The 13,227-nt window shown below is 46.5% G+C and overlaps 1 protein-coding gene across 4 annotated transcripts in view; it reads right to left on the reverse strand.

Moving 5' to 3' along the window:
* Positions 1-12,016, reverse strand: part of EIN2 (NRAMP metal ion transporter family protein) — a 41,002-nt gene extending 28,986 nt beyond the window's left edge. For 3 of the 4 annotated variants that reach the window (XM_086804084.1, XM_086804083.1, XM_086804081.1), the window contains exon 1: positions 11,012-12,010. In XM_086804084.1, the coding sequence (XP_086660210.1) occupies positions 11,012-11,221 (210 nt within the window). In that variant the 5' untranslated portion in view covers positions 11,222-12,010. Of the gene's footprint in view, positions 1-11,011 lie in introns of all 4 variants that reach the window. The other variant, XM_086804082.1, reaches the window with a different exon arrangement.
* Between the last annotated feature and the right edge of the window lie 1,211 nt (positions 12,017-13,227).

Consider the following 13,227-nt stretch of genomic DNA (forward strand, 5'->3'; position numbering starts at 1 on the left):
AACCACCTCCTTCTGCAAGTAATCAACTGCCACCTGCTTGGCTTTCCGAGAGGTCTCCGTGGAAAGAACATCCTCATCTACAGGAGTTTCTTTGTCCCAAATGCTACGAGACATCAGAGCATAGGTCACTTGTAAGGTTTCCTCTGACTGACGAACACAAGAACCACCACCATCAATACTGGAAAGTTCTTGCCAACTGCTGCCATCAACTGGCAAGCTATCCACCATCTAGTCCAGGAAAGCCTGCACCTGCAACGTATCCACACTTAAGTGGCCACTACTAGACTGCCACTCATCACAAAACTGAGGACCTGGGGGAGAGAGTGCTGAAAGCTTCTAAACTCCATTCTCCACTCCGCCTTTCCAAACCACCCGGCCTGTTGCCTTCTCCCGGAGAGTAACAAAATGCTCATCAAACTCCACCCATACGCCAATCTTGCAAACCTGATGCACTGACAACAAATGAAAACCAAGTGACGGAACATACAACACCTGGGAGAAATGCTTCCCCCCTCTACCATCGGGAACTATCTCCAACCTGCCCTCACTGTGAACTGGGATAGTGGATGTAGAATCCACTCCCGAGTATCCGTTGCGGAGAGTCCTCCAACCTCCTCCCTGCCTAAAGAAAATGAAACATCGCTATCCATCACCTCCAAGTGCACAAAAGCCGGAGTCTTCATGGTTGAAGCTGAGGAGTCTTCACCCTTCTCAGTCTTCCGCTTGGGACACTGCCTCCAATAGTGGCCTTTCTCGCCACAATCATTACAGGTCCTCTCTGCCTTAAGTTTCTCGCAGTCAACGTCGGACTTCTCCGTTGAAGCCTTCCCTTTGCCCTTGTTACGGCCTTTCGACCGTCGGCTAGTTAAGGCCTCCGAACCTCCACCCTGAGGAGGGTTCGTGAATCGTTCCTCCCGGTCCAAGACCATGGGCACAAGCTTCTCCCACGTGATGGTGCTGAGCCTGCCCCACTGGTAATCATAGACGAGTAAAATGCTGAGTACGGAGAGGGCAAATGCGACAGCAACGTTATGGCCATGTTCTCCGATGATATCTCCTTCCCAGCCTGAAGAACTTGCTGCTGAAGAGCCTGCAGCTTGTTAATATGCTCCCGCATCGTCGACGACTTTGCAGGGCTCATAACCCGCATCTGTACTTCCAAGGAAATCCTCTTCATGGGCGATACCCTGTTATAAAGAGAAGCCAAATGCTGCCATATACCTCTGGCCAGCGTCATATGCTTTACATGATTGATTACCTGCGGTGTGCAATTGAGGACGATAAATGAGCCGACCCTAGCGTTGACACGATCCCACAACTGTGCCTGTACCTCCCGGTCCTTACGAATCGACAGTAACTCCCCTTCCTCTACCTCCGGCCGTGGAACCCTAACAACGATGAAATCAGCAAGGTCTTAAGACTCCAGAACAGATTCCATCATAACCTTCCATATGCCGTAGTTGTTCCCGTCCAATTAACGGTCCACCGCGAATGTGGGGAGTGTAGGGATCTTCACATGCCTCTCAACCATCTCTAACAAATCTACCATTGCGAGGATGTAATCTTAAAAAAAAAAAGGGTGGGTGGGTGGGAACAAAGAAGAACTTACAACTACAAATGGTTGTCCAGTAAATCAGCAACACAATAGTCCCCCTCTTGCTCACACAAATCCCAAGAACTATCAAGAGCCTAGGGCTCTGATACCATGTCAGAATATACAACGGAGATGATAACCAAATTTGAGAATACAAGAGCAAGTAGAGTGCAGAAAATAGACAGCACAAGAGAAGTAGAGAGATAGGTGTGTAACTCTGCTCTATATACACAAGATCCCGGAATGATACAAGATACATGTGACAAGGGGCCAAGGGGCCATTTTATATGGCCCCTAAAGTGCAGTCGGCCAGCTAAATGACAGCCGACAGGCCTAGATCTCCACAACCAGCACATAGACGCCCAGTCGGCCAGTTATGAACAGTCGGCCAGCGATATCAGGGTGTCCACGACCTGTACCACAGTCGGCCAGCACCCAAACTAAAGTCGGGTACTGCAAGTACAGTCGACCACCTACCAAGATCTCCTGCAACCACAGAAGTGCCACCCAAGCCACAAAAAAGATGAAAAAAATGGGGGAAAAATATGGGGAGTGAGGAAAAATGAGAACAACACCTACAAGGGCGGGCACACCCACAACAAAGGCCCTGGTGTCTAGATAAAGACAGGAGATGACTTCTAACAAAACAAGATGCTGATTAAACATGATTAAGACAGAGGAGAGACAAGAAGAGAGAGATTGGTGTCAAGGTTTTCTTGTATTTTTATATGGTACAAAAAGGTTGCATAAATGCTTGTACATGGTTGAGCTTGATCAGTTTCGTAGGGGAGACTTGTCATGTGCAAGACATGCATTGGCTAAACTCGGAGCTAATCTTGAGGAGAGCAACCAGATAAAGACAGATCTAGAACTAGGTTTTTGGAGCATGTGATACTGATTTGGCAAGGAATATTTGATGGAGTTTCCCTTGGTTGCTGTCGGCCAGTTATGAATGAGGAAGATCCCTGTCGGCTGTAGCATAAGAAGGGAATTTTGTCCGGGACCTGGCCAACCAGCAGTCGGTCAGTACCTTTTTATGGTAGACTGTTGTACCTTTTTATGGAAGACTGTTGTACCTTTTTGTACATATATGAATATACTGAGTACTCAGCTATCTCTCTCTTCTGCCTGCATTTTTGCATCAGCATGTTCCGAGATGGTGTTTAGGGCTGAAAGAAGGTTCCTAGAGCTTCCACATGTAACATTGGTATCAGAGCATCACGCTCAGCGAGGCTAAACACTGATTCGGTCCCAGACGAAGGTGTAAAGGTCCAAGGCACAAGAAAGTGCAAAAGTACGAGGCCCAAGGCAAGGAACACACGACAGAGGAGAACTCCCAGGAGGTTAGTTGGTGGTGTTTCACAAAGCCCAACAAGATGACAGTCTTGTGAGTCAAGTGCTAGGTGCTGCTTGGGGCACACCAAGAAAGGCTCTCAGGCAACGGTTCCAAGGGAGGTTGATCCTCCAGGGGATGGAGTGAGAGTGCCAAACTCATTTCTCAAGAAAGAAGACCAAAGCCAACGTTCAGGGACAGGGCAAGAATGGAATGGGGACTAGATGGAACAGATGCATAAATCTTCATCAGAGTTAGAGTGGATTTGGAGACCGGGCCGGGTGTTCAATGAAAAGCTTGCCAGAGTAGGAAGGATGATAAGAGGGGACTCCAGGAATAGAATGGGATGATGACAATCATCCAAGAAACATATTGGAATCCCGTCTTCAAGTTTAGCAGAGGGGATGTCATGTGCAAGACATGCACTGGCTGAACTCAGAGCTAATCTTGAGGAGAGCAACCAAATAAATACAGATCAAAACTAGGTTTTTGGCTCCTTTTACATGATATCTACTGACTTGGCTTCTAGATGAATGAATAAACTTGATTGATTGACTGAATATGAACTTGATGCTTACATATATGTTGGGGAAGCTGGTCGGCCACTACCAACTGATGTCGGCCTGCTTTGTGGAAAAATATTCATGCTTTTCTCCTTTAAATGCTGTGTTTTGCTGACTGTTTTGCCCACACCTGATGCCATGCACACTGATACATAGCCACCTGCTGCCTGAGCCTTCTGCTGGCTGCCAACTGTACACAGTAAGCTGCCGACAGGGTCCTTATGCTAGTTATGATGCTAATGATGCTAATGATGCTGATGATGCTGATGACGATGATATGCTGCTGATGATGCTAAAGATGATGGCAATGTTGAAAATGATGACAGTTATATGCTATCCTAAACTGCTGGATTAGTCAGGGATTAAGACTATTCATGCAGATGATTAGCCATAGCACGGACGTACACATGACATTCAACTTGGGAGATAATTGCTAGTTTGAAATATAGATTCCTCGACTTTTTCTAAGGACGTAAATGTCTAAGGAGGCGAAGTTTGTTACGTACTTGATGCTAACCACAAGGTCACCCGACCTACTCCAAGGGCTAGGGGACCTGGGATTAGGAAAACACGCTCGATACAAGGGTCAAGGCTGTGAACTCATAAGTGAGTTATAACTCATAAGTGAGTTATAAGTGAATAACCCCATAAGTGAGGGTTAAGGGTGGAGTGGGCCATTGTATTGTTGTAGCCTTGTGCTATGATGGTCACTACCTACTACCTCGGCCACGAGAGTGCTAACCCCCTCCTGCCAATCCATAGTGATTCAAAAAGCCTACCATCAATCCCTCGGGATTGGTCATGGTGGTCTCGAACACTAGGGCCTCTTGGTTGGGTCTGTATGGACGGAAGCCTTGACCCCTATACTTGGGGGTGATGCGACATTCTCAGATCTGCGGTTGGGTGGTGAGCATGCTATAGTTATTAATTTGGATTAACCATGTGTTTACGTTGTATTTAGGGAATTCTGGAGAGGGTTTCGTTGTTGCAACAAACCCCCAACAACACTACATGTCCATGGGCCCCTGGTCCACGGTGTTGGGTATAAAGTCCCAGTTTCGCCTCCGGACCTTGATCATCGCGTAGCTCTTTTCAAGAGCTTCGCGGCCATATATTTACTTGTACATTTGGCCCCCATTTGGGCCTTGTAACGGCATTCTTTGTATTTGGTCCGCCGGGCGCCCCATAAGTTGGGCGCCCGCCCATACCCTTGTATCACTATAAATACGAGGTCTCCCTTGAGCCTCAATAAGACATTCAAGATATTCTTGAGCATTGTGTGAGTTCTCTCTCTCTCTCTCTCACTCTCACTCTTCTCTATCTCCTCTGCACTTCCTTGGCTAAGGCTCTTGTGTTTGAGTCATTCTCCTCCAACAACTGGTATCAGAGCTATGGAGGGAAGCTGTATGCAGAAGCTATGGAGTTAGAGGTGTCTTCCACCACTTGACTACGGGATCGTCTGCGTTTTTCGCGTCAAACACCTCCCTTTTTATCATCAAGATGGTGCGTTTTTCTTTCTAGAGTGCTGCGTTTTTTTTTTTCTCTCCCTCTGCTGCCCCCTTGTGCTGCGTTTCTTCTATCCCTTGCTGCCCCTTGTGCTGCGTTTTTTTTTGCTCTCCATTGCTGCGTTTCTGTGCTGCGTTTTTGGTGCTGCGCTGCTGTAAACAGCAGCGTTTCTGTGGTCTTGTTCTCTGCCTGCTGTACGGCTGCCATCAGCAGCAGCTAGGGCTGCAGCCAGCAGCCCCACGACTACCAGCAGCAGCTAGGGCTGCAGCCAGCAGCCCCACGACCACCAGCAGCAGCCAACGCTGCAGCCAGCAGCCCCAAGGCCACCAGCAAACAGTCCGGGCTGCAGCCAGCAGTCCCACGGCCACTAGCAGCAGCCGTCTCTGCTTCCAGCAGACAGGATCTTCAAGCAACACCAAAGACAGCAACTTTCTGCCCCTCGGCGAGTTTACATCGACATCCGGTGATTCTCTTCCGCCGTCACCTTCACTTGAAGTTGTTTCATCAATCTACGAGCATCCTACAGTCAACCCATATCTGGCACTGGGTTTGATCTTTGGAAGGTGAGGATTCAGAATATCCTCTATCTGCGGGAATGTGATACTGCACTTGAGCAGTTCAAACCCGCTGCTATGACAGATGATGAATGGGGAATCCTGAACAGAAAGGCCGTTGCCTATCTCCAGATGGCTGTTGCTGATGAGGTTCTAGTAGACCTCAAAGGGCTGACAACAGCCTATGCCGTCTGGGAGAAGCTGAGAAGCACCTATGAAATCACCACGCCAGTGAACCAGGTACATCTCATCAGGAAACTCATGAATATGCAACTTGATGATTCTAAGAATGCAGTAGAGCATATTACTACTTTCACAGGGGTGCTTAATCAGATGCAGGATTCTGGATTGCCTGCTTTTGATGATAAGTTGAAAGCTATCTTTTTGCTCACTACTTTGCCTGACTCTTGGGAAACACTTGTGGTGTCACTTGGGACAAATCCCAACCTAACTTTTGATGGAGTCAGGGGTGCTATTCTCAATGAAGATATCCGGAGGAAGACCTCAGAGACTAGCGGTTCTGCAAATGTCTCGCGAGGGAGGACGACCAAGCGGGGAAATACTACTACCAATTCAAAGGGTAGAAGCAAGAGCAAGGGCCAGCAGTCTGATGTTACATGCTACCAGTGTGGTCGTAAAGGCCACAAGAAGCCAGATTGCAAATTTTACAAGATGGAGCAAGACCGGAAGAAGAAATCCAATCATTCAAATGACAAAAAGAAGGAAAAAGAGAGTAATTCCAGCAAAGCAGAAGAGTTCGAAAAGGACAAGAGCAAGGTCAATGTGGCCTCTGGTGTTGTCATAGAGGAACTGTCTGACTCAGATGATGTGCTATGTGTTTTTTCTGCACTTGATGTTCATAACTTGCATGTCACAGAACCAGATGTTATTCATGCCTTGATGTATGAATCTGATGTGCTTTCACAGACTTGGATTATTGACACAGGTGCCTCTTTTCATGTAACTCCTATCAAGGAGTGTTTTGCAACTTTCACTGCAGGCTCCCGAGGAAAGGTGTTCTTGGGGAATGATCATGCTTGCAATATTGAAGGTATGGGCACCGTGAATTTGACTTTGCAGGATGGTAGTGAGTTTGTGCTGCCAAATGTGAGGTATGTGCCTGGTTTGAAAACCAGTCTCCTGTCTGTGGGCCAGCTTGATGCCTTGGGATACACGGCCATATTTGGAAATGGCACATGGAAATTGACCAAAGGCACAAGGCTGATTTCAAAAGGATGCAAGAAAGGAACATTATATAGCCTTCATGGTCAGGCTTTGTCTGGTAAGTTTATTGCTTTTGCAGAGGTACGCTCCCACATGGAGCTTTGGCATAAGAGACTTGGCCACATGAGCCAAAAGGGTCTCTCCATTTTGTCCTCTTTGAACAAGTTTGATGCAAAAGGAAGCAAGCTTGATTTTTGTAATGATTGCTTGTACGGGAAACAGAATAGGAGTTCTTACTCCTCTCGTGCCTCTCGCAAGGCTGAAAAGTTGGACTTGGTCCACTCTGACATATGCAGCATGCCCATTAAATCTAAAGGTGGTTCAAAGTACTTTGTGTCTTTTGTGGATGATCACTCACGAAAAGTATGGATCACTTTGTTGAAATCTAAGGATGATGCTTTTGCTGCATTTCAAAAGTTTTATGCATTTGTTCATAGTCAAACAGGAGTGAAGATTAAATGCTTACGCACTGACAATGGGGGTGAGTTTGTTAGTACTAAATTTCAGAAATTTTGTGATGATAATGGCATTAAGAGGGAACTTACACCCCCCTATAGTCCCTCTTCAAATGGTGTGGCTGAAAGGTATAATCGTACACTGTGTGAAAGAATTCGATGCATGCTGTCCACAGCTAATCTCTCTCAGGATTTTTGGGGAGAAGCCTTGAAAACTGCAGTTCATGTTTGCAATCGATCTCCACACACAGCTTTGAAAGGTGGAATCCCTGAGGAGGTTTGGTCTGGCAAACCGTCCTCATATGCCCACTTACGCATCTTTGGTTGTGATGCATATGTGCATATCCGCAAGGAAGACCGGAACAAGCTTGATGCTAAGTCCGAGAAGGGCACCTTCGTTGGCTACGGTGATGAAGGTGAGATGGGCTACCGTGTGTGGTTGCCATCAACCAACAAAGTGGTTCGCAGCCGGGATGTTGTATTTTATGAGGCAAAGCTGCTCCGTAATGTTTGTGCCTCTCATGGTGATCAGAAAAAGGTCAAATTTCAGCAAGGGCAGCCACCCATTGATGCTGAAAATGAGCCCCAGGATGCTTCACAAAGGGCTGAAGATAATGAGTCCGTGATATTTGAGCCAGAAGAGGTTGGACAGCCGCTTCATGCTCCTGGAGGTGTAGGGCAGCAACCCCTATATGCTGAAAATCAGGCTGTTCGTGAAAACCCGCAGCCTTTTGATGCTGAAATTATGATTCCTCCCGATATTGACCCCCAACCAGCCAATGATCATTGGGTACGGAGGTCTACTCGCTTTCGGAGGGAACCTCAGCGTTTTGATCCCTCTTTGCAACATGTTTTGCTTACAGATGAGGGTGAGCCTCTTACTTTCAAAGAGGCTAAGTCTTGTGAACTCCGAAACAAGTGGGAGCATGCTATGCAGGAGGAGATTAAGTCTCTACATGCAAATGACACTTGGGACTTGGTTGAGTTGCCCAAAGGAAGGAAGGCTATTCCTAACAAGTGGGTGTACAAAGTCAAGACAGTTGACGGCCAGCCTAAGTATAAAGCCCGCCTTGTTGCTAAGGGCTATGCTCAGAAGGAAGGGATTGATTTTCAGGAGGTCTTCTCTCCTGTGGTCAAAATGACCACCCTTCGTGTTTTGTTTGCTCTCACTGCTGTTTTGGATTTAGAACTGTATCAGATGGATGTAAAGACAGCTTTCTTACATGGTGATTTAGATGAAGAGCTGTATATGAAGCAGCCTGAAGGCTTTGTCATTCCTAGCAAAGAACATCTGGTTTGTAAGCTGAAGCGTAGTCTCTATGGGCTGAAACAAGCCCCGAGGCAGTGGTACAAAAAGTTTGATGCTTTCATGCTTAACCAAAAGTTTAATCGTAGCCATGCAGATCATTGCTTGTATACTAAAACTGATGCAGATGGCAGCCCAGTGATACTTGTGCTGTATGTTGATGACATGCTTCTTGCAGGGAAGAATAAGAGCATTTTGGAAGCTCTTAAGGACCAGCTGAAGTCAGCTTTTGCTATGAAGGACTTGGGTTCAGCTGAACATATTTTGGGTCTTCGGATTAGACGGGACAGAGCACAGAAGTTGCTTTTCCTCTCACAGGAGAAGTATATCCAGAAAGTCCTTGATAGATTTAACATGGCTGATTCTAAGCCTTTGGGTGCTCCATTGCAGCCCTATGTTAAACTATCCAAGGATGATTGCCCAAAAGATGATGATGCAGCCAGTACTATGCGCGGGATCCCTTATGCTTCTGCTTGTGGATCTCTTATGTATGCTATGGTTGCTACACGGCCAGACATTGCTCATTCAGTGGGAGTAGTCAGTCGTTTTATGTCCAACCCTGGCAAAGCACATTGGGATGCTATAAAGTCTATTTTGAGGTACTTGAAGGGGACACAGAAGAAATGCCTTATGTATGGTAAAGGTCCACTTGAGGTGCAGGGTTATTGTGATTCAGACATGGCAGGTGATTCTGATACCCGCAAGTCTACTAGTGGGTACATCTATACTCTTGCAGGTGGTGCTGTTTCTTGGTGCTCTAGACTCCAGAGGATAGTAGCACTTTCTACTACTGAGGCCGAGTACATCTCCGTCACAGAGGCTTCTAAGGAGGCCATTTGGTTAGCACGCCTTGTCACGGAGTTTGGATTGCCAGAGAGGGCTCCGGTCCTTGGTTGTGATAGCCAGAGTGCCATATACCTGGCTAAGAATGCCATGTTTCATGCTCGTACCAAACACATTGATGTACGGTACCACTTCATCAGACAGGTGCTAGATGATGGTTTGGTCAGTTTGGTCAAGATTGGCACTCATGAGAACCCTGCAGATGCTCTCACCAAAAGTTTGCCAAAAGCACAGCTTGATATGTGTCTACAGCGGGTGGGAGTTACATAGCTTAGAGGAGCTTCACTGGCCCTTTAAGTGGGAGGTTGTTGGGTATAAAGTCCCAGTTTCGCCTCCGGACCTTGATCATCGCGTAGCTCTTTTCAAGAGCTTCGCGGCCATATATTTACTTGTACATTTGGCCCCCATTTGGGCCTTGTAACGGCATTCTTTGTATTTGGTCCGCCGGGCGCCCCATAAGTTGGGCGCCCGCCCATACCCTTGTATCACTATAAATACGAGGTCTCCCTTGAGCCTCAATAAGACATTCAAGATATTCTTGAGCATTGTGTGAGTTCTCTCTCTCTCTCTCTCACTCTCACTCTTCTCTATCTCCTCTGCACTTCCTTGGCTAAGGCTCTTGTGTTTGAGTCATTCTCCTCCAACACACGGCAGCTCTAGATTGAGGAGATTCTCCAACAACATAGGGCCTCATGGTGAACATGGCAAGCCTCTCTGTCAGAGTCACCCAGCAGCAACACGCGCACCACCCTAGGGTACTAAGCAGCGTCGGTGGTTGGGCTCCCATCTCCCAACCATTGCTCCCCCCAAAAAACCAGCAAGAGGAGATATCTATGACAAGGTGCCACCACACCCTTTATATGGCTCTTCGACTTCCCATGCTCTTGCAAATGGGATAATCCAGCACAACTTCCAGTCATGCGATAACCGAGGGTAGCTACGAGAATTGCCACCTCCAACACCCTCCTTCAATTCGAGCACCTCGATCAAATAGAGGTTAGGACGGCCCAAGACCACACAGGCCGAGCTCTAATACCATGTCAGAGTCACACAACAGGAACACGCACATCTCCCATCTCCCAACCATTGCTCCCCCCAAAAACCTGGTCGGAGGAGATATCTTTAACATATTGCTCTTCGACTTCCCATGCTCTTGCATATGGGATAATCCACGACTTTCAGTCATGCAATAACCTGAGAGTAGCTATGAGAATTGCCACCTCCAACACTCGACAATCATAGATTCCTCTAGATAGTCGAGGATGATACTACACATGAGATCTCCTTTGTCCTCACACGGAGATGTACTAGCATATATTTCCACGTGATCACTATGATGATGATGAGAGGATAGACGTATAGGCTTCTAGCTAGTCTATTATTTTGTAAAAGTCTTTTACCCTTGTACTACTTTTGGTCTCATACATCCATTGGGTATTTCAAAGATCTATAAACTATATCTCTCTCTTCCCTTGAGGGGTTTATTGAAAATTCCGAGTTGCTTTCAACAAATTAGCTCAAAATACATGCATATAATGAGACAAAAGTTTGTGTTATCCTGATTGTGAATGGGCATAGACAGATGTGTGTGATGAAACAAGAACTTAATTATCAGATTTCACAAAGAACCAACCTGTGCAAGGTTCCGTCCGGTTGCGAGTCCAAGCCGAGAGGAGAGAGACTGTAAAAAAGCAGCAAAAACACAGGCCGCTATCAACACCCAGACAAGCTCCAATCCAAACCTTGAGCCCCCTTCTAAAGCAGTAACCCACTTGCCCGGGTCCATACATCCCACATACACAAGGAAAGCAGGTCCCAAGTATGATACAGAACTCCTGGCCATTTCACCTGTCTTTGGACCTGTGTTCAAGTTAGGGTTAGGGATTCTGAGTTCAAGTTCAGGTTTCTTGCTTTGAAGTTAGAATCTCCTAAGTTCAAGTTAGGGTTTGTGGGTTAAAAACAGGGTTCTCCAAGTTTCATCGATGGCAGTGGGAACCAAGTACGGTAAGAAGGTCCTGCATATTTTGTTTGTGAATGCAGCCTGTGCTCAAACTACGGGTAGGGTTTCCTGAGTGTTAGGGTTCTCTGAATACAACAACTGCACACAAGTTCCCAATGCAGACGCTCTATTAACCGCATAGCCTGTAGGCGCATCTTCCAGCTGATGGAGCAGAGGCTTCTCCCTTCCGAGCTGAAACCAGAAGTGTACAGAAGTGCCCACAAAGTAACCATGGCGGGAGAGAGGAGCTCCTGCTCAGACCTCGTGGACGGAGACACGGTCTACTTCATAATCTCTTCTCTGTTGTAGAATCTATCCCTCCTGTATGTTTCAGAAAGGCAATCCAACCTGTGTGTTTGTCTGTTGAAAAGCTTGCAGGTTTTCAACGCTCGCATCTGGCAAGCATTCTCGGGTGCATTTTCTGAACACACAGACTACATTCAGAGCTCTGGAAAAAGAAGAGGAAGCTGTCGCCACAGCTGCTTAGCTCAAAAGTAGGCGGTAGCCATGGAAGCCCGTGCAGGTTGAGGGAAGGGGAGACCAAAAAGAGAAATGAAAAAGCGGTGGGGGCATCAAAAGACAATGCATGGTCAGAGAGAGGATAGATAGAAAGGATGGATGGATGGATGGATGGGTCACGAGAGGAAAGAAAAAAAGGGGTCCACTGTTTATGGTCCGAAATCCAATCTCCGATGGAGTTAGTGGGTAACAAATTCCAATGCCTTGAAGGTCCTTCACCTGCACATCATCACTCTCACAAAGTGTTTTTGTGTTCACATATTGACGAGACGCGTTTTTCGCCCCTTCAGTGACAAAGACTCTCAAGCCTCTGGTCATCACCCCCTTTGCTCATTCTAGATTCTGACATCTCGTAGCATGTGGGGGATAGAAATCGAAACACTCCGAGGTTGCTTCCACAGGTCGACGAGTGTGAGAGATGCTTGGGTTTAAGTTTAGTTCGGCTAGGTAAGAGTTGGGCCCACCACAAGCCGCCCTCTCCATGAAACCAGAGTTGCACAACCACTCCTTTGAGTGCCTAGTAAAGGAAGGACAAGTGGGGTTTCAATTGTTGAATGACCTTTTCATGCTAGAGAGGATGTGCAATCATTTTGACACACCCATTCACACACCCCCCTAGAAAAAACCCTATTAAAAAAAAGGAAAATGAAAAAACCTCTAGTTATGCTTGGTTGTGGGCTATAAGGAGGTTCCCTTTGAAAAAAGCCTTGATGTCATGTGCAAGGTTGTTTTGGAAGACCCATGACGTTAATGATGATTAAGGTGTGCATTAAAATCATGTTTGGAAGAGAGATGGAGAGAGGGAAATTGGAGAAGTCCCAATAACCCATTTAAGGGCCCCCACAAGCGATGTATTTGCTTATATTTCTACAATATTGATAGTACAAATAGGTGTTACCCAATAGGTTGAGTGCTCAAAGTAATTGTAGACCTATGTTTATTATTTTGGGTTGGTTGTGTCACATGCATTGCACAATACATTGCTAAACCATGCCCGAGTTGATGCATGTTGAGCTCCAAGGTGGTGTGATACATAGCTTTTCTTGATTTGGGTCTGCTCCTTGATTCAACAATAACCTTCTTGCTTGGGCTTGAGAGATTAGTTCAAGAACTATAAGACGAGCAATTGAAAAATCAAATGCTTCTTATGTAGTGCTCTCATGCTCCAACCCATGATTGGTGAAAATTTGGGCAGAATGATATTGAATACTTTTAATACTATGTATCACATGTGGTGTTGGTCACTCTAATTCTCCAAGCAAGTAAACACCCTAATCAACACATTTAGCCACCCAAAGCATGCCCACACATCCCATGCTTAGTTCAACCTT

This window comes from Cibotium barometz, chromosome 10 (genome assembly GCF_041138505.1).
Source record: "Cibotium barometz isolate CiBa-2024 chromosome 10, ASM4113850v1, whole genome shotgun sequence".
In the NCBI taxonomy this organism is placed as follows: domain Eukaryota; kingdom Viridiplantae; phylum Streptophyta; class Polypodiopsida; order Cyatheales; family Cibotiaceae; genus Cibotium; species Cibotium barometz.